Genomic DNA, 27516 nt, shown 5'->3' on the forward strand with positions numbered 1-27516 from the left:
AAACGTTTTTAGTTTTATTCATCTTCCACAGGTATTTTGTATAATAAATTCCATATACTGTACAGTACACAATATTTACAGGGCACCACACACAATACACATTCATTACAGTATTTACATAATGCAAACACAGGAGTGAACAATATGTAGTCTTCTTAAATGTAAACATTGATTTCCAGTTGACACCTGAGCATAGAAGTCATCACCATAAAACATGCCATAAACGGACATTTCCCTCTTATTTACAATATGTACAATGCACAATGTGTGTGTGTGAAACAATTAGTCTGAGGTACTTTCACCCAGTTGATGTAAACTGAGCAGGATGTGGCATCAAACATGCTCTTTACAGGAATCAAATCATTGCGGATCTTATCTAAAAAGCCCAGAGCTTGGTAGCAGCTGCAGAAGCGCGCGTCCTCATAATCTTTCATCAAGTTGACTGATAACCTCAAGGGCCACAGCAAAACTGCTTTTGCTGATGCTTTATTGATCAAATATTTGTCAATTTACCGCAACAGGGGAAATACCGATCTGGGGATGTTACTGTTTTTAAGATCCCCACTCCCCCTCAGAATAATAGCTCTTATCATAACAGCACAAACAAAAACACAAGCAGTGTATAAAGAATTGGACAGTGAGATTTCATGAATGTTGCCTTTAGACATCATTACAGTCAACAATCTGTCTACTCTCAACTTTAATAAATAAAGTTGCTTCATAAATAGGGCATCGCAGACATTTCATGCACAAAGTACAAACCCCAATTCTGATGAAGTTGAGATGTTGTGTAAAATGTTAACAAAAACTGAATTTGCAAATCATTTTCAACCTATATTCAATTGAATACGCTAAAAAGACAAGATGTCCAAATTGATAACTGTTTGTTGTTGTTTGTTTAGGTTTTTGGTAAATACTTTGAACTTCATACCTGCAACACTTTTTCAAAAAAGCTGGGGCAGGGGCAACAAAAGACGGTGAAAGTTAAAGGGGCGGAAGGGGTTTGGACAAAATTTCCTGTTTGGAACATTTGACAGGTGAACACGTTAATTGGAAACAGGTGAGTATCCAGTGAGTTTCCCCACTTTGTGAACAACTGCATGAGCATAGTCCAACAGTTTAAAGGAGATGTCAACCCCATAAAAATGTTCTTGACAATAATATGTTCTATGTAGCCCCACTAGTCTAAATACAGTATTTTGGTTAATATTGCGTTAGTGGAATATGAATTGAGCAGAGAAATCCAGCCATTTTTATACCTATCAGAAGGCGGCCATTTTGCCACTTGCTGTCGATTGAAAAATGACATCACAGTTGCTCAGGTCTCAGGTAACAACCAATCACAGCTCAGCTTGGGAAAACAGGTGAGCTGTGATGTCATCTGAAATTGGCAGAAAGTGGCAAAATGGCATCCCCCTGAGATGAGCTTGATTTTGCTGCATAACTCATATTCCGCAAATGTATTATTAATCAGAATGTCATATTTAGACTAGTGAGGTCACATAACATAACATTTTATTGTAAAGAAATGTTTAAGGTTGACTTCCCATTTAGGAACGTTTCTCATTGTACAATTGCAAGGAATGTAGGGATTTCATTGGAATGTGGGAGTACGCCAAAGCACCAGGAGAAAAACCCCAATCTCAGAACTGTGAATGGATGTGAGAACCACTCGACCAGTATGCTGCCTGGTGGTTTTTAAAGAACCATATGGTGAAAATAACGGACATTAATCACTGTTACCACATAATAACTTGCAGTACAATGCTATGTGCTGTGTAGCAATAATGGAAGTCCTTCAGAACGGCACAACTTCAAGGCAGGAAAACACGAAGAAGCCTCAGTAATCCGAGATGCACAAGCTTCATCAGTCTCTGCTGTGGAATGTCATCCAGCAAACAGAAAACGCCTCGGGCCGGATAAGAAGGTCCATTACGTTGGGAATGCTATGGATTTCTTAATAAACAAAACAACATGAGCTATTAAGTTAAACGCATGCGCTTCATAGCCCTGGTGCTCTTACGTAAACATTCTCCTTTTTATAGGACATTATTGAATCTAGGGTGACCAGATGTCCCCATTTAGCCGGGACACTTTCAGTCAGAGCGATTCATACGATAAACACTATTTACTTTGAAATTCACATTTTCCTTCTCATTCATCTGATCGCTAGCAGGTGTGTTTTCGTCATTCCGAAGCTAGAACTACAGGAAATGTAGTCTTCCTAGTCCAGGGGTCAGCAACCTTTACTGTCAAAAGAGCCATTTTAGGCCAAATAAATAACAAAAAATCTGTCTGGAGCCGTAAAACATTTGAACATTGCGATGAACGAAACTGTGTGTTAGTCACTGTACTAAGGGTCCATCAGCTAATTAGAGCTGCACCATAACAGAAAAATATGAAGCATCTAATATTTTGAGATTCATTTTCTTCTACCTTTCGTCTTCTGTTTTTGGATTATTTATTTATTTATTGACATTTTTTTCATACATTTTTACACTCTTCTGCCTTTCTGTCAAATTTAAAAAAAAAATGTTGGGGCAATTTTATGGACATATGGTAATTTTCTGTCTCACTTTTTACTTTTGGACATTTTATGGCTACTTTGTAACATTTTTGCTGCTTTTTTTGCTATCAATTTTTTTTTCACATTTTGGGCCATTTTGTGGACATTTTGAGGATTTCTTCTTTTGTTTTTGAACATTTTATGTTTACTTTTTGAACATCTTTCCTGTCTTTTCCTTAATCAATTTTCTGACTTTTTGGGGCAATTTTGTGGACAATTTATGGCCATTTTCAGGAATTCTTCTTTTGTTTTTGGACACTTTATGGTCACTTTTTTAAACACTTGATTTTCTGCCTTTTAAAAAAAATTAATTTTCTGACTTTTTGGGTAATTTTGTGACATTTTATGGTCATTTTCGAGATTTGTTTGTTTTTTGGCCATTTTATAGTTACTTTTTGAACATTTTCCTTTCTGCCATTAACATTAAATTTTGTGGGATTTTTGGCAATTTCATGGACATTTTATTATAATTTTCTACTTTTCCTCTTCCTTTTCGGACATTTTATGGTCACTTTTTGGACATTTTTAGATAATTAAAAAAATAATCTACTGATCGCCTTCATTTTTTAAAAATACTATTCTTTCCTTTTTAAAAAAAAATCTAAATCATTACTTCATTTAAATAATATGTTATCTAAAAAATACAAATAAATATGTCCCAAAAATATATATAATTTCTACCAATTTTTTTAGAGATCCATGGGGAACCACAGGGAGTCACAAGTTGCAGACCCCTGTCCTAGCCTAATCCTGCGGTCACTGTTTCAACCCAACAAAAAACTAACCTTTTCTGACGGCATATTTCAATTGTTACAATGTGGGAATGGCGCGCACAACCAGCTTCCAGTAGCGGCCAGGACTGAGCCATAAAGCCTGGATAATGGTAAATGCATTGAGTTGTTAAGCCCTGTTGGGCTGTCAACCAAGCTAGCATTTAGCATTAGCTGAAGTAATAACGCAGCCACTGGTCACGAGATTCAATTTGTTATAAATAATTCCTGGTGAGAATTTATGAATGTCCTTGTTTTTAATTTTGATTGAATTCTACATGCAGAATGCTCTCGAAATATCTTCATACAGTACTGTACTATCATTTGTACCGACTCTGTCTTCCATTATAGGTGCACATCACTTGGTAAGAAAAAAGTCACACCCTTTCACAGCTAGTTGAAGGAATTACATCCAAACAAAAGGTCATACTGACCCAAAGGGACGGCCGCATCTAACTGCACTGCTTAAGTATGCCACCCTTTCAGTATGTGCAGAGCCCAGCCGTTGTCCGTGTCAGATGGCTGAAAAATGCTCCTGACAAGCAGATGCTCGCCGGGCAGTGGGGCTGCATTTGGTTAACATGGTGATCTGGGTGCTGAAGTTGTTCCCATTGCTGCCTATGGAGGGCTGCTGGTACTTGGTGTCTGCGCCCAGGAAGCGCTGTAACATCCATCTGCGCCACTTACGCTTAATCTCCGCTTGTACCTGCAGGGCAGATGAGGAGGTCGAGAAAACGTGGTGGAGAGACGGTGCTGACAATGTGGAAGGCTCGTGATATATAATAGGCCGGTAAACATTTTAGGCAGCTATTTTGGTCTTTGCTTACCTCTCCATTTAGGAAACAGTACAAGACAGCAACTACGAAACCCTGTAGGAGAGAGAATATGTTGCCAATTTTCCAACTGCGCAGACATTTTTTAGTATGAATAATGTCTTTAGGGCTAGGACCAATATGGGGGCTCTCATAACAGAGAGTTGGATCTCAGGGAAAATTTCCCAGGAGATAACATTCTTTGCTAAAGCAGCTATTAATCAGTGATGGCTTCCATCTTCAGTGCTCCATCATGCCCTTTGCTCTTACCATCAATTTACTGGTGTGTAACTCAACGTTTTTTTTAAATTGTACAATATGCTAGACCATTTTCTGCGGCATCTTGTGTTCAAGTGATACACTTAATTTTTTTTTTCTCCAATTTTTCTTGTGTGTTATTGTGTAAACATGAAAATTCCCGTCTGTCATTGTCTTAACAGCTCACCCCTCAGCAATCGTCCATCATTTGAATCTTTACCTGAAATGACCCAAGGATAAGATCAAACACCATCCTCAGGTGCGGGTGAATGTGGTCCGGGATGAAAGCAAAGATGATGTAGTTTATCCCAAAGAGAGGTATCAAGAGCAGCGTGGATTTAGCCAGTCTCCTGGAGGAAGGAAGGATTCAGATGAAGAGAATCTTTATCTTGATCCGAGACGGGAAAAACATTGGTCAATATGCTGGACACCAGGAACAACACATCAACACAACAATTCTGTAAAAAAATGTTTCTGTCAAGCCAATCCATCAAGTAGGACAAGTATTATGAGAAACGGCATCACATATTACTTTAAAGCTGATGAGGTAAATAGTTTTGTCTTTTCATGATTATGGAGAGGTACGCAGCCTTGTATCCCACTAGAATAAATCCGCCACTGCGCTGAGCAGATCTCCATATTGAGGATCAAAACAAAAGCAATCTGTATTAAGATATCATTCTTTAAAGTAGTTTTTACTTGAGGATCCCGTAAGAATACCACTTTTTTTTTTTTTTGAATAACACACACTTACACACACACAAAATCATCCAAATTCCAGGGGACATATTATACACGAATATACGAGAAATTACAAAAGCCCTTTTTTTTTGCATATTTAAAAAAGCTGAATAGAGCATTTTATTATCAAGAGTGTGTGGTAGTAGTCAGGTTGTGTAACACTATGGGGGATTTGGGTGTCGCAACCCCCCAGTATTTTAACTCATTCACTGCCATTGACGGCTATAGACGTCAAAAATTCATTTGAACTTTTTCTATTTTCACATTTTTTCCACTTTTGTTAACAAGAGTATGAAAACGTTTTTTTTTTTAAATATTATACATTTAGAACAGATATAAAATTTGTGATTAATCGTGAGTTAACTATTGAAGTCATGCGATTAATTACAATTAAAAAATTTAATTGTCTGACGTGCCTAATTTTTAATAATCTTTTCTTTCTTTTTTAATTAGGGGCATCAGGCAATTACATTTTTTAATTGTAATTAATCACATGACAACTAGTTAACTCAAGATTAATCACAAATTTTATATCTGTTCTAAATGTACAATACATTTTTTTCTAGGTTTTCATACTCTTGTTAACAGAAGTGGAAAAAATGTGAAACTAATAGAAATACTTCATATGAATTTTTGACGTCTGTAGCCGTCAATGGTTAATATCCACACCCAATAGCATTGGGGGACGTGTGAAATGTTTTTATTTTTGTATATGTTGCGGGCCGGTAAAGAACGTCATACTTTAGATACCACCGCAATAAAGATTTTTTTTTATTTTTAGATAATATTTAGAATATAGAATTCAAACAACATGCAATTTAAAGATTGCATAGTTTCTGGGAAAATTGTGTTTGACATGATATAGTGTTTACATTCTTGTAAAATCTTATAACTACACTCTAATGAAAAAAAAATGGGGATTTGCTTCAAAATAGATATTTCATTTTATCATATGCACTAAAAACCTACGAGTACTGATTTGACTCCTTTCTTCCAATGTCAGGACAATTCATCTTCTGCCGTAAAATCCGGATAATACAGATGAAGAGGAAAAAGTTGACCTGCCAAGAAAGTAGCAAATGACGAAATATAACTCGACTGTCTAGAGCTGTGCAGTAAATGTCACTCACAGCGAAGCAATGTCACTCACAAGGATAGTTACAAGAATGGGCGTTTTGATGATCCACCAGGGTTTGTCATCAATTATCTCCCAGCATCTGCCAGAAAAGACAACAAAGTCAGGAACCAACTGTTGCTCACACTTTTACTACCATCAATGTGATTATCCATAAGTGTTGTGGGAAATCACGTAAAAAGGCAGGATATCTTCATTAGAATTACCATGCAAAAAAAATATTGATGGCTTTTTAGGAACTCTATTTGCTAATTTAGCATGGCAACAAAAACAGAGTTCAGCAAGTAAAAATGTCATTTTTCTACAGAAGAGACTTAATGTGCTTCGAGTGTGATAATGATATATTTTAAATAATTCCCAGACAAACCGTGACAGAAACAAAAGATAAAGAACACGATTATTCTCACCCAAGATCATTTAAATAAGCCTTTGTAATCACCCAAGCTGAGATAAAGATGGTCGGAGCCACTGCAAATGACAAACATGAATATATCATTAGATTTGTCGCATGGACAAATATATCTAAATAACCAAATACAGCAATGACCTTGCAGGTGATTTTACAGGTTGCAAATGAGAGTGAACAAAATATTGTGTTTTGGGTACGCTAAACACGATTCCTCTTGGCAGCCATTACAATTCTGAGTAAATCTATGAGTTATTTCAATGGTGTAATGAAAATGGCCAGCAAGGTAAACTCCACGGAGAAAGGTTCAAGCCCAGATTCAAACCCAGAACATTGAAAATGCATGCGGAGTGCCTGATGGCTTTGATGGTATTGCCGATTGTTTAGTCTGCTACTCTTACATAAATTGCTTAAATGGGCTCTTTTCAGCAGCAGCTGCCTGCTGCAGACCAAACTCAACCAGAAGTGATCCATATGCAAATGAAGGCACAGTATTATCTTGCAGCATCTCCACCAAATTGATTCACTGACGTATGAAGATGCTTGTGATGGATGTGTCTGAAAAGCAGCTAATAGGCTCTATACACACGGAGTTCCACTATAAAAAAAAAGAAAAGAAAAGTAAGACATCTGTCTTATGTTCACATACCCCAGCCAATCAGGATGTACCACCAGAAGTACTTCCTCTCCGAGAAGAAGGAGACAGCGAGGAGAGCGTGGAGATAGAGGCCTTCGACCAGCAGCCAGAAGTAACTGGCCATGATGCCATATTGGAAGAACACCACCACTGCCTTACAACCCACCTGAAAAGCATCCGCACTTTCATGCAGTCAGTCAACAGGAAATGATTGTGAACTCATTTTGGTGACAGCTGCGCTTTATTTTGGGAAATGACAACGACACAAGTTTATTCAGCCAGCACTCATGCAAAAGCAAGCAGTGAAACATCATTCACTTTTCAGAGTTGATTTATACTTAACGGCCTCGCCATTTAGGCCTGCATGCTATTTCAAAGATAATTGTCTTTTAATTGACATGTTTGTATTTTATTGCGGAGGGAAGCTACTCAGTATGCTACTGAGAGATGGACATTTGACATGCATTTGATTTATAAAGTAAATAGCTCGTTTTCCCACAAAGGCATGTTTAGTTTAAGAAAAATCTTTTTGGACCGAAGCCTGTGCAGACTGACATCAGACTGTAAACTAGTTGAGACTCAATCAGCTGATTTGCTGCACTCTATTTTGTGTCAGTTTCAACGACTTAATAATCAATTCCACATAATTTACAAAACCCCCAATGATCAATTAATCCATTAACCATACATTAACTCATTCACTGCCATGAATTCATTAAAAAAAAAAAAAAGATTATTAAAAATTAGGGGCGACAGGCGATTAACATTTTTAATTGTAATTAATCGCATGACTTCACTAGTTAACTCACGATTAATCACAAATGTTATATCTGTTCTAAATGTACAATAAAAAAAATTCTAGGTTTTCATACTCTTGTTAACAAAAGTGGGGAAAAATGTGAAACTAATAGAAATAGTTTAAATGAATCAATGGCAGTGAATGAGTTAACATTTTAAAGCTCTCAATATGATGCAGTCCACAATGATACAGTCTCCTACAGTGTCAATTAAACGTGCTGATTTTTTTTCCGGAAGCGTACAATTCCACTTTTTTCCCCAGACCGACACCAGTACGAATACTCAAGTGTTGGGAAGTCATCAATGCCGATACCAAGAACCAATACCAATAGTAGTTTGAGAAATCCTAATATATCTTTTTTTTTTTCTTAAAATTGCATGAAATTTATGCATTTTTTTTTCTATTCTTATATTTATAATGTTTAGTTCCTGATTGTAAAATGGCCACAAGAGGGCGGCTGATCCTTGTCGTCGTGTGTACTGATACCATGAAAATAAGGCCGGGTACCAGCCCGTTACTCACCCACCCTCAATCTTTTTTTAATAATAATTTTTGATAAACGTCTTTTGTTGGATCTCATTAGAGGGTGCATGTCAGTTCAAAGCTACTTCAATATAATTGGCTAATGCAACCCTATATAACTCCAGTGAAGCTTAATCGATACAATAATAATATACTGTACCTGACACTTGCTTAAAATGTAAGGAAGCTAAGGGAACATTTGTGCATTGTATTTGGCAATCTAATACGATAAAGACATTTTGGCAGGAAGTATTCAATAAAGTTAGTTTAATTCTGTCAAATTTGTAAAATGATGCTAATGCATGTATATCCTAAAAAATTTATACCGAGGTGTCCAGCTCGTAAATTTATAGATTTTGCAATAATACAAGCCAAAAGGAATATAGCCCTTAACTGCAAAAAATCTGAATCAACTACGATTGGAGTATGGATCCAATCAATGGGGCAATGCATGATGGTGGAGAGAATCTTTTATTTTCTTAAGAATAAACTGGATGAATTTTTGTTTTCATTCAGAAACCATTTATACAATTTATCAAAAATGCTGATAAGCAATATGTAGGCATTACTCACATTTCAGTAACAATTGACCGATATGATGTATGTATAAAGTGTATGTATATGTATATGCATATATGTATGTATGCATGTGTATATTTATAAATGTTTTTTTCTCTTTTTATGTACATGTATGTACAGTATGTGTATATCTGTATGTTCTATAAGGTAGCTAATGTAACACTCGATGAAGGAAATTAGAACATGTACATTGGTGACGTTTATATTGATGTCTGGGTATAAGCTATGTTATTTTTGTGTTCATTTTATGTTTAAGTTGAGGTATAGCGTGTGTTTGGGGAGGGTTTGGGAAAATGGGTTTTGCATTGTTTTGTGTTTTTGTTGTGTTAAAAAACAATAAACATATTGTTTAAAAAAAAAAGAGATTGTGCATGTGTACAGTACTTAATGTTGTGTCCAGTGAGTGTAGCGAGCTACATATACAGTGTCTATTATTCCAAATATTTCTGTTAGCCTGTAATAAGTTGACCTTCAAAGTAAAACATTCTTTTAAGTTCCTTCTGTTGTTTAAAACAAAAAAACTTTTAATTCAGAGTTAGGTTGTTGTCATAACATTTCTTTCCCTGTGATTTGCACAGAGTGTTTTGACAGGCTGAATTCTAAACTGTAAATTGATCTCTTCTAAAATGTTGTTCACTAGTTGTACTATTTTCCTACTTGGAATGTTAACAAATGGCGGCGACGGGGAGCAGCTGTGTTTGAAGTGGGAAAATCTGTGTACCCGAAGGAGGAAATATCTCAGCTCTGACATTAGCGCTTGCAAAGGTGATTTATAGCCTGCGGATCTAATCAACTCAGGTAATAAAGCAATGGATTAGACTGGAGCAAGATGTGAGACACACGCACATGCCTGACGCTGGTAACATGATCAGTCGCATAAAGATAAAACCCTCGCCTTCCTACATTAAAACCAGTAGCATCAACTCATGATCCTGAGATTCCAGACCGTGCTCTGGCATGGTTTGTCTTTATGTTTTGCGCCATAACAGAACTGAATGTGATTTATTGACAAATGTTCCGACTTAATGTTCAGCAAACAGGAACTCTCACAACATCCTGCTGAACAAATGAATGGGGAGCACTTTAGGAGTGGAGAGGACTTGGCAAACATTGCTACACCCACTGTCAGGCTGAGCAAACTTCAAGACAACGCTTTAATGTCAGCCAATAATTCATTCAGAGAGATGCGGTCAAGGTTAGAGAGGAGTTTACTTGCACTTTGATGCAGATGCAGAATTCGTTACAAAATCCACAAACAAAGGCAATGTCTATTAGTAAGATTAAACGGTGTTTCAGTATTTTACTCACAGATGAATGGCAACTTTCCGTCACGCCGACGTCATACAGGACCACGTCCTTGATGAAGACAGCGATGGCTTTCAGAATGAAGGACACAAAAAGATGCATGTGGATGTAGTTTCTCGTGCAGTGCAGCTTCCTGTAACACAACACAACTTCAGTGTGAGTGTAAGGTCTCTATATTCATGGACAGCGCACAATGCAATGGAATTGGGAATTTGCAGGAAGTAGACTAGTCATTAGACCAGTTAAACGCATGTCTAAGTTGTGGCGCAGGTGGTGTAACACAAATTTGATTAAGGTGCATATTCTGACCTGAGTGAACATTTGGCGGCTGGAAATAGACTAAACTTGACGTCTGCTGGAATCAGGTCTAACTTGTGGTGCAAGTAGTGAAACGCAATTTGGGTGAATTTGTACGATGTGTGTGCTGGATGGATGTCATTCATGAAAATGACAACAGCGTGCATCAAACATTGTAGAAAGCAATTCACTGAATAAATTCAGTGGACTAGAGCGTCTGTGTGCTCGTCTACGAAAATGTGATTTGTGCTAGACTTGCAATGGCTTCAAAAATAGAGCCCATAGAATGTTGTTGTATTGCAACAATAAATATCTCTCCTCTCCAAAAAGCTAACATCGAAATTTGCTCCAAATTATTTGTTTAGCCCTGTTTTCCCACTCTTAATGAGCCAAGGAATAAATCAGTGTTGTCAAGCCAAAACCTTTCTAAAATTGTCACTCTTCAGTCGACCCCAAAATTGGCATTCTTGTTCAACTATTAACAAAAGAGAGCAAGCCATTGTCAACACTTGATATTGGTCAATAATTTGTCAAAATGATACCCGCACGTGTAGACGGACCAAAATAATAGATTTTTGAAAAAATATGAAATTTGCCAAATTGTGACTCATGAGGTTTTGGCTGGACGGCACGAGATTTTACAATTGAAAAATCTCACAGCCAAATAAAAATGTCACCAAAAAAGTGTATAACGAAACTGTGTACAGAAATAATGAATATACATTTTACAATATAAATACAGTATGTAGTGGAATTGGAAGCACAATTAATTGTTCTACCTGTCACCATAAATGAATTATTTGTAGTAAATAAATAATCATTTAGTACCATTTACCATTTCATTTACTGCTAAATGAAATTGGATAATTTCCCACGCCACACCTGATCATCTATCTTGGCGCACTAATGTGCTGCGCCATATTAGCTGGGATGGCTATTTCCCACTACATTCATCTTCTTATAACATTAACTTATGTGTATATCTGCACTATTATTCATAAACTGACATGCCCGGTAAGTAGAAAAAAATAATAGACCATTTTTAGTAAAAGCCCCCCCACCCAAAATAATTAAAAAAAAACTACTGTACATTATCAGCCAATGTCTTTGGTTGAAAACAGCCAAATTCCATAAACAATAAAGTTCTTCAGCGCTATCACGAAATGTACACTTAAAATTGTTGCTGTATGTATACCTGGCAAATAATCACAATCCCTGCAAGAGCAAAACTACAATAGACAGCATCTTTATTGACCTGCACGAAGAAATGCTTTAAGATAAAAGTTTAACTCGTTCCGTGACCACGCTCGTAACTCGAAACATGCTTTACACAAATCATGTTTCCCCATTGAAATTGATGTAAATGCCATTAAAGTAGCACTAAGGAACTTTTCGACCTTAATCAAATACTTTCATAACTCTTCTGATGAAACATCAATTTAAAAGTAGTGAATGGTACCTTTGCCATGGTCTGAGGGGGTCTCTATGATTTTTACTGGCACTAAACAACTTTGCGGAGGATGGTAGGAACGCTGCCGCACAAAAAACTTCAAATGTGCTGACTGCTTTATGGCATACGTCACTTCCACTTTTACCCATTCGTTACTAAGACGGAAGTCAATTTGAAAGTCGTGAGCTCAAAAATGCCGCTTGTCCTCATGAGAAACGTGGTCTTCCTTCTGGCATAACGTTACCGACTTTGTCCATATGGCGGCGCCATAATCAACGTAAACTGAAAGTTCCTTGCTACAGTCTAATGAATGAAATAATGTAAAAGAATATAAAGAATGTAATGTCATCATTTTTTTAATGGTCAACGGTCATTATGCTGCTCCTTTTGCTGTTTGTCTAATTGTTACCGGGGGTCAGTATAAAACAAATATATGGAGACAGAGAAGCCAATAAAGAGCAGCAGTAAACAGCTTGAAGCCTTTTTTTTTTTTAAGAATTGCTAACTAATTCTGTCTGCCAAACTGCTCCCTGTTGTGAAGTGAGCACTCACGTCTCAAGATTGTGCTCACAAGTTAAAACACAAAATCAGTCAAATGATGGCTTGTATCTCGAAAACCTATTGTTGAGTCAGTCGCTCGTCTATCGTGGCACTGTGTAGCAATCCCTGTAAATATTCCAAATGAATTGCACCTACTCTCGACATTGTGGAATGTTCTGCAGAGAAAAATTCTCGGAGTTTCAAACTTGCGACGAGGAGTGTGTAAATCATTGGGTTGAGTGCTCGCACAACATTATCCAGCTGCCCAATATTAACAGAAAACACTGCTCACATCCTGTGCGTGTCCTCCATAGTCTAAACCATTGGCATTTCACAACGGCGACAAGTAAACACAACCCTTGTTGTTTAACCCTCCATATACATGCACACACATGGCCGAAAACAGTGATGTGTTTACATGTGGCCGCAACCCCCCCCCCCCCACACACACACTTACTGTAATGACTCGTGCTTGTGTCATTTATCCGTGCACACACATACTCTCTGTGTGCAAACAGAAGGTCAGGGGGAAACATGCTGTGCACAACAGCAGCTCCCTCGCTAAGTGGTTGCACTTTACAGCTGCTTCCTTGTCTGACAACTGTTGCAAAAGCATTTAGATGCGAGTCCTGCACGCGAGGTGACAAACACTGTAAAAGGTCAGGAAGTAAAATGGCAGATGAGGTGGCTTTTGTCGTGTTCAATGGAGGGAAGGGAAGAAAGGTGTCGCGAGATCTCCTTACCGGAAGAGGCACAGGATGATGATGGCGACGGTGAGTGAAATAAGCGACACGCTGTGACCGATGGTGTAACCCACTTTGACGGTGTCAAAGAAGTCTTCCTGCAAGAAGACACATTTAGTTTGTGGCTAAAAATGCAGCACGTGTGGGGTTGCCATACCGACCGTGTCATTGTCATCCATGGTGCTGTTGGGATTATAGCCACAGTCCATTATATAGGAGTCAATGCTAATCGGAGTCCAGCCATCTGCAGTGCACGTCTTGGACAGGTTACCTAATGAGCAGACAGACAGACAGACAGCAGTTCATCTCAGTATTGTGTGTTGGCTGCAGCTGTGTGAGTCGCAAGGAAAGCAACCATTGCGTTTGCTCACACTTAATTATGTCACACACAGACGCATTCTCACTGGAATGCTTCCAAACGCTAAAAGGAAATGGGAAGTATGACTGAAAGGGATCAGCAACGATACCAGGACAGTTCCCACATGCATTTGCCTCCATCTGTCTGGTAATTACTCCGACTTGACAAACAGCCCAGGAAGTCAGTAAGAAGCATTTATACTCTGCCCTGCCTGTGGGGGTACAAGTCAAAGGTTCATGTACATCTGACTCACAAGAGTCGTAGGAGAGAGAGAGAGAGAGACGGTGGTCTTCAGACAAGAAAACAAAGCTCGGAAAGTATACTAGCCAAGAGCTCAGAATAGAGAAATACCACTAAATCCTTTATTAGTCCCATGAGGGGGATATACTGTATAGTTGTTAGACGTGGACTTGGAAATGAACTAATGGAGGGAAAAAGCTGGACGCAAATAAGGAACCCACGTATTTGAGGCTGCTAGAAATTTGCTAGAGGGTCCCCCATACGGGGAAGGATGAAAAATTGTTGAAGATGGTTGAAGTAGACCAAGTCAATAATCATAATCACTACTATCTTTTAGAATATTTTCAAACTTAACTCAACCACCTCGTAAAATTTTGCAATGTAATAATACACACTAGACTTGATTCGAAAGTCAAACTATTCACACTACATCGTCACCCTCTTAGAATTGCCTAAGTCGATTTTTTGCTTTTTGCTTCTTCTTTTTTTTTGCTTAATCATACCCTCATGATGCAAATGGTTAATTTTTTTGCGTGTGTTTCCTGAAAAATCTGAAAGAATGACTTAGGCGATTATTTTAAGAAGTCTTCAACATTCTCCTTTCCCTGTCTGTAATGTGGTTTATAACCCCCGTCGCCAGCCTCAAACGCTTTTGGTTTTGTCCTTAATGAGATAACCTGTAATATAACGGAACTTTATTTTTTAATTTACATTTTTTTTCTGTATCATATAAATATCACTTAATTTACACTAAATAAACTACAAAAAAAAACGTTAAAAAAAAATAAAAGATAATTTTCCAGCAGCTGGGGTACCAGAAAAATACTGTGAAATAACAGGAAAAAAAATTCTCGTAAAAAAAAAAAAGGTAATTTTCTGGCAGCTAGGGCGCCAGAAAAAATACGGTGAAATAACAGAAAATTATTTTGCTTTACTTACTTAAAAATTACTAGATTTTTTCATTACTATTTTTTTACAGTGTATTTTTCTCTTCTATAAAGGCCAACCTGGGTCCTCAACATGGGTTCGAATGAACCCCAGTGTTTTGATGAGTCTGTTTCAGGGGTTCCGCAGAGGTGAAGACACACACCCAACTCAAATGATTTGTGAGATACGCCTGCTTGGCCCTCATTGGCTGCAGGTGATCACGGAATTGGTGCACTTAGTAGTCAACTTGTGACTTCATTTATTGTAACTTTATTCTTCGTTATTGCAATTCCTTCATAGTAACTAGGTCAAGCAAAAAAGAAAGTGATCAGATAAATATGTGCAAAATGAATATACATGTATAACAGAACATATGGTGTTCCACAGGGTTCATTTCTGGGGCCTCTGCTGTTTTCACTGGAGTGTAAGAGTTTTTTTTTTTTTAAAGAAGTAAATTATACATCTCCAGTACTTAAAATAAGTGTCTAGATCTAGATCATTTTTATGAAATATTTTTTTCCAGTTATCTTGCTTGCTTGAGTGTCATTGAAATATTGCTGATCTTGGCAACTTGAGGGGTCTTCTCAGGTAGTCAAGAGCCTACCGACAATAGCCAACAGGTTTGTGTCCATCATAATCAGCACAATTTACATGTCGGGAATGTGCGGGGGCTCACGGGCAAATTAGCATTTGTTTTCTTCAACAACTCCGTATGGCTGAACAAGGAGTTATAATGAACACAGCATTTTAGTGTCAGGAAAATCAGAATTGGGCAAGCACTTGAGAAGTGTCTGCAGGCTTTTTTATTCACTTGAGAAAGTGCCCGGTAGTGCCTCTTTATAAAAATGCAGACAAAGGCGTGCTTGACAACTCTCCTTCTCCGCATGGGTTCAATAGAATCATCTGGCTGAGACACACCATTGCCAGCCGGCACCATTCAGACTTTCGCAGAAGCGCTTTGTGCTCATCTTGCATTTGAAGAAATGCGCATTGTCGGAACATCTTCACAGAAGAGCGGCACTGGGCACATTTCAACTAGACTCCCTGATGCTTCTCACTTTTGGTTTTCAGTGTCCGTGATCATTTTTTAGTTGACTTGTTTTAACCCTGACATGGCCAAGTTTGTTGGCTTCTCATTGGAAAAGCAGTTGTGGTCCAATATCAATAATGATTTTGTCTTTTTTTTTTTTTTTACAACGTCTGTGATTGGATCATTCATGGCACTAATGACATCACAAACATGGCAAGGCATCAGCTCTATATGCACACGGTGAGTGAACCCGGTTATTTCCGGGCTTGGGGCACCTGATCCAGGTTTAAGCCCACAACTGCTCACGTGTGGTCACAAGACCTTCCTGGTAGAAAGGTCTTGACATAAACACAGCGCTTGAAGTCACTTTGCAGCTCTTCTTTAGGTGGTTGCTTATATGGTAGCAGCCACCCATGATAGAAACATTAAAAGCAGAATTTCCAATTGCGTGTGATCTACTTTCACTTTTCTCTACAGTGACCGTTTTGGAAAGCTCGTGATGAAGGTCACATTTTTGTTAATGTACACATACTGGGTATTACGCCATCTTCGTACAAGCAAATACACTCTCATTTGTTTTACTACTTGAACTTGGACTGAAGTTGAATCATGTACTGTAAATCAGGAGATTCTTAAGAGAAAGCGTCTTTCATCTGAGAAGAGAAAAAAATCAGTCAACCTTGGAAAATGTGGTCCACATGGCATAAAGTTAAATCACTGCTTCTTCTTCTTTTTTTTTTGCATTTGCTACTGGCTATGAAACAGAAAGATATATAAAGATTTATTTGGTTGTTGAATTCCACACTTGATATGTGCCGTGGGTAGGCACTCCAGACACACAATTGTTTGTATACAAGATACTAAAATGTCATTCTTGTTATCTTTGTAAAGGTTACACTTTTAATATTGTCATTTTTTTTCCTTTCTTTTTTAATGGCTTAAGTCATATTTGGACTCCCCCTCCCCCCCTTAAGCATCCCAGTGTTTAATTGACTTCCACAAAGTTGATTTGAATACTTTCTCAGAGTTTGTATAGCTCCACACTCTGCAGAATCAAAGCAATGCTTTTAAAATAATAAAATATTTAACACTAGGAGAGAGTAAAACTTTTTTTTAAGTGTCAGTATTTCCCAGTGGTAAGCCAGGAGAAGGAGGAAAATGACTCGTTTCTCTCAGACTGGAGAAGTGCAGGTGTGAAGGCAGAGTTAATCTAACACTCTGAGGAGTAAAATTCACACTATACATAGTAAATTCTGCTGAGTTAATTTTACTCCTAACAGACTCCATTTGGTATTCAGAGTAAGTTTTACTCAAAGTAGTTTTATTGTGTACGAGAGAATTTGCCTAGATCATGAAAAAACCTATTAAAGATTTTTCACTCAGAAATTCTAAGTAAATTTTGCAAGGAGACATTTTGACTAAATGTGACTAGTTTATTTTAAAGCAACAACCAAAAAAAGTTACTCAAGGGTTAAGGAATAAACTCACGATCTTCAGCTTGCCTCTCTATCACATGAGCTATGCCACTCCTACTGTTTGCTTATATCCAAAAGGAGATATCTTGGAGTTACGATTCCAGCTGACACGAGCGATATACTAACTCTCCCATTCTGAAGTTGTGGGTTTGTTCCTCAACTCTTGAGTGAATTATTATTATTATTATTATTTATTTATTTATTTATTTATTTATTTATTTATTTATTTTTATTTATTTATTTATTTATTTTACTCTCTTCCAAGTGTCAATTTTACTCTGTTTAGAGTGGGGCCAAATAGACTCTGTTTAGAGTAAAATTTACTCTGTCGGTTTACAATGTCGGTGATCAACTCAGTGAAATAACACATACTCTGGACACCATTTAACTCTGGCAATGTTAAAATGACACTTTGGGAGTTAAAATCAACTCTCAAAAAATGTAACCCTTATATTTTAAAACTCCCATTTTTGCTTGGTAAAATTGGCTAAATCCTTAGTTAAACAGATATTTTTTTTTAAATTTTACCCCCCAGATGAAATTATAAGTTTGTCATGTTTTCTGCACACATAAAAAAAGACTCATTATTTTAGGAGGGTAACAATGTGACTTATCTTGATTTGTGAGTCAACACAGTGAAGTGAAGACATACGTAATGAAGTGTCACTTCTTGAAGGCATACTTTTGCATACAAGTGTATCAGTATTCAAATGACACACTAATCATTAATTAGACCGGAATCCCTTCTTTCAAAACGCATGAGGTATATATAATTCTGTACGAAGGGATAAGAAGCAAACAATGAAATTGCTTTTGTATACTGAATAATAAATAAATAAATAAATACATTTCTCCTGTCAGCAAAGAAAAGAAGCTGCAAAGAAATAATCCATGTACTGAATACAGCTTTACAAATTCCAGTTATTTCCCAACCATATCAACCGCAGCCCGAGATGCGAAATGACCAACAATCCGATTCTTAGAAAATAGTTGGCATTAACGTATGTTGGACTGACAAATACCTGAGAAGGGGGAGATTTAACTGGCTCAAACAACATGACAAGACACAAAGGAGATGATAAGCCCCTGCTGTTGTAGCCCGTGCACCCGCTGGATTTGGCATGTTTGAGGGGCTGCCAGAAGAATGCTTTCATCATCCCCCAAGTCAGTGCCATGTACGACAACAAGGCGAGCTCAAACCAGTTAATCACCCAGCATCGTTTTGATTACATGAAGCTTTTTATAACCTCACCTCTCATGCAGGAAGATTCTATAAGCATGCAAATGATCCGCTCCGGCTCATTTATGACAACTTGGCAGCAGGGTGAGTTTTAAAAATGGAAGAAATGCTGTTAGAATAACTAGGTAAAGAGTTCAAGTGAAAGGCAACTTCTCTATCTCAGCTCCATTTATGACTTGGTCCCTGAATGTCAGTGGCGCCATGATTTGTAATAACAGCCAGCAATCTACAATTGCAACTGAATGAGCGCATTTGAAAAACTCAACTCAACCCGTTTAGGTTTGAAGCAAAATGCACGAGGTTGTCCTGCAGCCTCCACAGCTTGTATTGAATCAAAGCCCTCACTAAAATAACCTGAGCACAACAAGTTCCTCCAGCAGAGACCTGCAACGATTTGTTGATTTTCAGCATAATTGAGTTAACTTCCCTTCCGTCCCCTACTTTCTTTTTAGGCCCCCTTTTTTGTCTCTGCTCTTTTCACGTACAGTATGTGTAAAATACTCCTCTCCGTTCCAAACTGGACTTTCTTCTAGTTTGCCCATTTTCCCCAGAACTCCCTTCATTCTCAGGTCCGCATCAAGTCGTCTTTGCAGCAATGAACCTTTCGCATGCTGGTGATTAATCCTCAGTTGGCGTAGACATGATGCGTCGCGAGACCAACGACCCCCAACTTGACCGACTCTGCCGGGGGCACCAGATCAAACTTCAACTTGACATGCCTGGAGTTTGCACTCTTGTTTTTCCAATACTGTTACTTGTTATAGCTAAATGGGAGTGTCATGAGGGTACTATTTAATTGCAGCATAGCAGTAAGTATGAACTTTTTCCACAAGCCTTGTCCCATAGTTACTAATACTTAATACTCAGTGTGGATCCCCAAATATTCTCAGTTTGGCTATTTTACTCATTCCAAAATTTCACACTTTTCTCACAATTTTGCACCCACAAAAGTAATTTCCAATGAGACATTCAACATTCAATATTTCTGAATCTGACCGATTCAAACCGTTACAACTTTAAACTCTTCAATTCATTGCTATCACACATTTTTTTCCCCAAATTTTAAAATATAAGCATATATGTAAATTTTTGTTATTACTTTTAATTTGCACATTTTTGACTGATTTGCACAGTTCCAAATTGAAATTGTTGAGCTCATCCCGACCACAAACCTTTAAAAAAAATTCAAAATAAAAGTAAAAATTTATTGTGTTGTTTTTTCCTCTAATTTCTACACTTTTTGATTGATTTAAACTGTTACAGCTTTAAATCTTTCAGCTCGTCACTACAAAAATTTAAAAATAAAAAATACATTTTGAAAAAATGGGAGGGGGGGTAATTTTCCTGTTTTTTTTTCATTTCATCCAAATTTATAAATATATCAATAATTTCTACACTTTTTGACTTAATGTAACATTCCAACTTGAAACTGTTCAGATCGTTACACATAATTACAAAGAATTAAACAACATTCCATATCATTCAAAAATGTTCAATTCCATTCCACATACTTCTATGCCATTCAAAACTCTCCATTTGCTTCCACCTTATTCAATATTATTCCATATCATTCGATATCATCCCATTATATTCATTGATTCCAAAGCATTCCGCATCAATTGACATGCTTCCATCATTTTTCATTTCATCATCGCTTTCAGCATTCACACGCAATTTCCACAGGAATTGCATTTTCTAACATTTAACTTGTAATTTTCATTATTATGATTCTTTTTTTCTGCTGATTGTAGAGAAACAGCCAAGTCACGAAATATCGACCCCTACCCGATGAAGGGTCAAATCAAGTATACCATATAGGTATGGGAATTAGCCATTTGAATTGATTTAAAAGCCCATTAAATAGCTACCTAATAATTCTTGGATGGCTGTTCTTTGAACAACCATTACTGAAATATTTTTCACAAATGCACTATAAAAACAACACGCCAGGACTTTCAAAACACCAAATTACAGCTCTGTGCTTTCATGTCAATTCTCACGGGTAATAAACCAAACGGCGGCCTCCCCTACAGATGAAAAGCATCATTTGAACGTGATTGCGCAGAAGAAAGTAGGCATAATGCTTAATTCCAAATTGCAATACATGCAAACCTCAGTGGGACTAATCTCAAACACGCTGCTCAACAAGCATCGAAATCTCAACGGTGTCACTTCCACATAATTAGCTACGTCCCCATGAGGCTGAAACTGGATTACAGCAGGATAAATAGATAAATAAAGATACGGCGTGTCTCTAATGACAGGATGACGTACAGAATCGAGATGAGAAATGTTTTTCTCTCTTTATGACTTTGCGCCACCGTGCCAGGTGATATAACAATTTGATATATAGGGGCGGGGCATCAATAACTATAAAGATAACATAAACTTGTCATCATCTGGCAATCATGTGTTGCATGTTGATACAAGGTCAACTGTCGCAAATATTTGAAACGGCCACAATAAAAAGGGAGGTTATGATTACTGAAGAACGACATGCTTATCGCTGAGCTCCAATAAATACTGTAAATGAAAGCCTCCATCAGCTTGCTTTCTCTATGCTCAAGTCCCATACAACTTTATATGGTTTGATGATTTGTAACAATAAAAGTGATTAGAGGCTTGTGTAGCTTTAAACTGACGTTAAAAGGGCCACTACACAATTCACATTAAGGCAAATTAACCCATTCATCCATTGTCTAACGACTTTGTCCTTTCTTACGTATTGGAATCTCTCTGGAGAAGTAGAAGAGATATTTGGGGCACAAGATGGTGACCACCTCCCCAACATCAGCATTTGGCCAGCAGGTGATCTTGTCCCACGTACCACTGCAACCTGCACACATAAAATGACTAGAGTAAAAAAAATTTTTTAAAAAACTTGCATTGTTTGAAAATATTTCTACCATCAAAGTTGTTCAGCTTCAGAATTAGCGTTGCCATGGCAGCCAGAACATCAGATCCATAACAGCAGATCACCTTAGTTAACACTAAGCTGCCACCATGACTAATGAAAAAGCTCCCTGTCCTTTGTTACATACTCTGATTTGAATTCATCAGTTGGCTGGGACTTTCCACCGTGCATTTGATCGCAGGATAGAAAAGGGGGTCACCGCTCCTTCACTTACATCTGCTCATTATTTTATCGGTGAAATGTTTGGCTGGTTGACATGAAGCGCATTACTCTGTTAACATAGTGGCAGGAATACTTGAGGGAATCAAGAAAAGGAAAGATGAGCTACTTATATATGTTGTCATAAACCATGTCAAGATTTTCACTGAAATGATTAAAACGGGAAATGTTTTAGATTGTTTGACCTTGGCAAAGATCTACTGCCTCTAATTGAGTGCTTTTCGAGCCACAGGCACACAAAAAATGAAAGTGCAAAGACGAGGGGTTTTGCTTCACTGATTTTGTTTTCTGGTGTCTTTATTTATTTATTTCTACAGCACATTTCATACTCAAAACAAATCAGTAACTGATTTAGTTTGCAACAGTACACAAAAAGTACTCAACCAATATTGGTGAGGATCAACAGTACATAAATGTTGACATTTTTTCCCTCCACGTCTTTCAGCTTCCAGGCTCTGAAAGCAAGCCAATGAGAAAACAAGTCAGTATGCTGCTCCGTGCAAGCGTGAATTGTGTCCATCCATCCATCTCTATTATGCTCGTCCTCATTAAGGTCGAGGGTGAGATGGAGCCTATCCCAGCTAACTCTGGTTTAGAGTAAGTATACCCCCGACTGATTGCAAGTCAATCGCAGCCATCACTGATGTTCCCAAAAAAAAAGTGTTATATTGCCCATCCGTTCCATTTAACATCTTAAATCATCCTGTGTGAGCCAGAAAATAGCCTGCAAACTAACAAACAGCCACTGTCACTCAGGGCTGTCATTTTTAATAGCCTGGGCATGTGTGTTCGGTGTAAAAAGTGGCGCATCTTGATTTCCGTGCAGGTGCAACCCTACAGCGTAAAAATTGGTGGCAGGATGTAGACAAATATTTAGACCAGGTCTAAGTTGTGGCGCAGGTAGTATAATGCAATTTTGGTGGATTTGATTGAGGTGCAGGCAGTCTTATTCTGAGCTCCGCGGGTGTGAGTGGTGGATGTCATTTTATTTCATTCTTCAATATGACAACAGTGTGCATTGCACCCTTTGGATCTTTGTAGAAATAACTTCATTGAATGTGTTTTAGTGTATTTTGTGGTTTGGTTATTGTGGATTCACTCTATCCAATTTTCATTTGTGATCATTTGTGACATTTGCAACCGGATTTCTGGTTAAGGTAAACCATTTTAAGATGAACTCATTAATTCTCAGGCATTTTCACTGAAGCAACCCCCTTCGCTCCCGGCTGTTTTACTGGATTTTGACTGATTTTACAAGGGCCACAGAATATTGTGGTCTTTTGTTATAAAAACATGGAACCGACCAAAAGAAAGATTAGAGTCTCTTCTTTCATCAGGGAAAAAAAGTGGCACTTGGCATTAGAATATAGCTAAATTTCATCATTATTCACAAATCTATTTAAAACACTGTGGAAAATAGCTTTTTTTTTTATCCCTTATACTCTGCTACCACCCGCTGACCGTTTTTTGTAATAACTACTATAGCTTTAACCATCCTCTTCAGGTGAGAGGCTGCATCAATGCCTTATCGATGCTCTAGCATTAAAATAATAATAATAATAATAAAAAGTATAAATACGTTTTTGGGACCATGTCAATATTTAAAATAGAACGTTTTTATACGTTTTTGGGAGCAAATGAATTTAACAGGAAAAACGTCATCAGTAGCTTGGTGTTTTGCATTTTAGAAGTTACATTTAATTAAAGTTTGCCCAGGCCCTTTTATTTTGTCACATAGGCTTTATTTCTGTCATATAGAATTGAGGCTTGCCCTAGCTGGAGTTTTTGAGTGACACTTTTGTCAGTATGACAAGATTCCTTAGACGAGCTTTCTTTCAGCAGGTTTCCAAAACCTCTTCGACAAAGTACTTTTGCATCCAGTTTGCTTGAAGTTCTTCGTCAAGGTTCTGTCAAACCCAATCCTGTTTCCTGTTGTTACTTTGCATTTCTGTCATGTCTGCGTTTGGGTCCTAATACCACACCTCACATAACATTCTTCTCCTTATTATAAGCAAACAAAATGATTTGGAATATTTCATTTTAACGTACGATTGCAACATAGTGTTGCTTTAAAAGGCACTTAATGAACATGAAAACTCTGATAACCCAAGTTGTTTATTTAGGAATTTGATCTAAGCCCACATGATGGTCTGGCAGGAGGAGTAAAAGTATGTGCAACCATGCAAGAAATAATGCCAGAGGAGGTTTGAACAGCCTTTGTTGTTTTTTGAGCCAGTTTTGTCACTTCCATCCTGACATTCTGTTGAATTGGCAAATAAGGATGGGACAAGAGTATAATAAAGGTTGGGCGTCCACATACCTGTTGTTTTGTTCTCAATTTGAGCCTCACACAAATCCTTCTCCTTGTCTAGCTCCTTCATCATGTCGCATATCTGATTCTGCATGGAAATCACCTGTAAAGCAAACAGACGACATACAGTACAATTGTCAGCATGATGGCTCAAGTAAGTGCAGGGGATGAGATGAAGATTCTTTCTCGAGTGCTTTTTATATCAAGGTGAAATCTCAATGATTGTCTCCTGAAATGAGCCACACCTGCGCAGCTGTGAATTCCCTCATCTGGCATATCGAGACAAAAATCCATTTCCGGACAGTAATTCAGCCATGATAGTCACCATATTTGCATATTTTAAAGAGGTGGAACGAGCCCTCAGCAAGGGGGGTGAATGCGCAACTATCAGACACAGACCCTCTGCAGGAGTTATTGCGGTTACTTGGACGATGAGTCGACTCTCTTGAGACATAAATCAGACTGATACAATGCAGCTGTCTTTCGTCACATTGTGAGTCCAAATGACTCCCACTTAGTCCCCACAAGGTAACAGCCAGACCTCTTTGATATGTGCGACACTTTGCAGCAATCAGAGTCTAACAGGTAAGGCCAAGTGGAGCCCACTCCTCAGTGGAATAGCATGTCTTACTTCTAGAATTCTATTATCTTGCAAAAAATGAATGCACACTATTTATTGATCAGCGTGTCCCATCATGAGCGGAAACAGAAAATAGACTCGCTGAGGCCCGTGTATGACATTGGCAGTTAAACTGTAAGGTCTTCCCCTGTGGATGATGCAGTCAGCCGTGCATGTGACGTGCACAATCGGAGACCTCCTTGCACCCACGACTGTGTGTCCGTTTCTGAACCCCCCCAATAGTAGAGCCACGCAGTCAGAGCGGTGCTATTAAGATGGTAATGATTGCTGGATTTTCACTTTTCTTTCTTTTCTTTGATCCTTCCTCGGGTCTCCTGACAACTTCACGACTAGCTGGATTCTGAAGTATTCGGTTTAGGTGAACGGTAGGGGATTTTTAATAGGTGTTAGGTGAATTAATGAGCACACACTCAAACGCACGCACACGCCCACACATGCACATACTCACGCATATACTCACGCACATACAAAAAAAAGAAAAAGAGAAAAAAAAGGGGGAAATGAGAGAGCGCAATGATGATGACATGTCGAATCGGTAAGATTACCGAATGAACAATACTGAGCACTCTCAACACACACACAAAAAAAAAAAAAAAAAATGATAATGAATATAATTCATTTAATTAAAGGGGAAGTCACCCCCACCACAAAAAATAAAATATACAATTTAAATAAAATAAAAAATCATGATCATATCATGTTCTGTGCAGCCCCACTAGTCTAAATACAACATCCTGGTTAATATTGCGTTAGTAGAATATGAGTTAAGCAGTCAAATCCAGCAGTTTTTATCAATATCAGAAGGTGGCCATTTTGCCACTTGCTGTCAAGTGAAAATGACATCACAGTTGCTCAGGTCTCAGGTAACAACCAATCATAGCGCAGCTGCAGAAAACAGGTGAGCTGTGATTGGTCGCTGCCTGAGCCCTAAGCAACTGTGATGTCATCTTCAGTCGACAGCAAGTGGCAAAATGGCCGCCCCCTGAGATGGATACAAATGACTGGATTTTGCTGCATAACTCCAATTTTCCACAAATGTAATATTAATCAGAATGTAATGTTTAGACTGGTGAGCTCACATATAACATTATTGTCAAGAAATGTTTAAGGTTGACTTCCCCTTTAATTGGGTTCTACAATGATTCAGAGGGGATTGCCCCACGTTATTGTCAGATTTATTAAAGAAATAGACAACATCTGCCACATAACATCCACCAAAATCGCGTTACACAACCTGCGCCACTTAGTTAGACCTGGTTTTACCTAATCTAAAACCTTATCTACTTTCTGTCACTCAATTGCCAGGGAGGCGTAGCGTGTCTACCAAATTCACAAACATGCAACGGCACGAAAATAAAAATGCGTCTGTTTCCAGGCCAAATTGCCAGATGCCACCGGCGGCGCACCAGCCGTGTCCAGCTGTCTACGAAAATATAGCCCATGCACCAGGCATCGATTAGGAGTATGGCATTCATTGTGAGTCTTCATTGACACAAATGTACAGTATTTTATGATAGTAATAAAGAGACATCCGTTTGAGGCATGCGGCTTTTATTTATTTAAAAAATAACAAAAAAATAATAGTGCAGAGTTTAGGGGGAATTTTAATGATGTTTGATTCCAATCAAGACACTGAAAGATAATTCTTTATGGCCAATTATTGATAAACAAATCTAATGATGCTCTAAGCATTGTCAGTGTAGCCAATTGCGTTCAAGTGTGTTAAGCCAATAGTGCTATTTTCGGGCTTTGGCCTGACTGTTGAATTCACACATAAATCATACATGCTTCTCCACAGGAGACCAATGTAGCTAAGGATGCTGGAAACCGCTAAGTGAGGAGACAGACAAAGGGGGGCTGTTGCCATGGTGTCGTGTTAAGAAGACCGTTACATCCCGGGTCCAAACCGGGTATAAAAACACATAAGTGGCAGAGACATGACAGACCATTTATACTGTTAGGGGGGGTGATGAGCACACAGCTGACTGAGTGAGTTTATAGCCATATTACAATGATGGAATCAAAATCCTTCAGGTCAAAAAAGTTCACAAAAACATCAACAGCAGGGAAAAAACGATTTTTTCCCCCTATTGTTCAGATTAAAGATATCAAGAAGTTATTAAAACAAAACATTGTTAAGGAAGATGACAGTGCTGTTCTTCTTTCTCCTGAGGTCACAATGGCGCAATGCATCCAAAACAAACTCTCAAGCCGCGTCTTGTGTGCATATTACAGTTTCATATGGACTAACGCTTACTGGTAGATACAATAAAGCATTTCTGAAAGGAGGTCACATGTACGTTTAGTTGTACTCACAGGTTTCAGCAGCATGTAGGACAAAAGAATGAAAAAGCTCCTCCAAAGTTCCGCACACATATCCTTAAAATGTGTATTGTTCACCCCAAAAGTGAATATATGGTTCGTTTAAAAAAAATGCTAAAACAAGATTAGGATGATTCCTCTTGGCTGACTTGTGCGTTGTTGCGCGCGGAGAGCAGCGCGGACCGCACTAGTGGGGAAGTTCTCCTCCCACTGAGTGCTCACAAGTGACAAGCAGCCAATGAAACCTGCTGACTGCACGGCGAGGCACACCTTGCGCACA

At 38.1% G+C, this 27516-nt stretch overlaps 1 protein-coding gene across 1 annotated transcript; it reads right to left on the reverse strand.

Annotated features, from left to right (window-relative positions):
• Nucleotide 1: 1 nt before the first annotated feature.
• Nucleotides 2-27376, reverse strand: LOC144044395 (vasoactive intestinal polypeptide receptor-like). Its single transcript, XM_077558776.1, has 13 exons — nt 27231-27376; nt 24284-24377; nt 21553-21666; nt 13722-13831; nt 13561-13658; nt 10534-10663; nt 7338-7491; nt 6690-6750; nt 6298-6364; nt 6117-6208; nt 4627-4756; nt 4164-4205; nt 2-4042 (listed from the first exon to the last, which is right to left on the reverse strand). Exons 1-13 carry the CDS (start codon nt 27288-27290, stop codon nt 3851-3853), a joined length of 1344 nt encoding a protein of 447 aa, XP_077414902.1. The 5' UTR covers nt 27291-27376; the 3' UTR covers nt 2-3850.
• Between the last annotated feature and the right edge of the window lie 140 nt (nt 27377-27516).

Source organism: Vanacampus margaritifer, chromosome 2 (assembly GCF_051991255.1).
Source record: "Vanacampus margaritifer isolate UIUO_Vmar chromosome 2, RoL_Vmar_1.0, whole genome shotgun sequence".
In the NCBI taxonomy this organism is placed as follows: Eukaryota; Metazoa; Chordata; class Actinopteri; order Syngnathiformes; family Syngnathidae; genus Vanacampus; species Vanacampus margaritifer.

What these genes read in the sequence shown, in the direction of transcription:
- LOC144044395 (XM_077558776.1), bottom strand. Translation starts at nt 27,290, where the DNA reads ATGTGTGCGGAACTTTGGAGGAGCTTTTTCATTCTTTTGTCCTACATG. An exon ending in TTATCCTTGGGTCATTTCAG is followed by an intron (nt 4,206 to 4,626) that starts GTAAAGATTCAA and finishes TCTCTCCTACAG; the next exon opens with GGTTTCGTAGTTGCTGTCTT. An exon ending in ACTGTTTCCTAAATGGAGAG is followed by an intron (nt 4,043 to 4,163) that starts GTAAGCAAAGAC and finishes TCTGCCCTGCAG; the next exon opens with GTACAAGCGGAGATTAAGCG.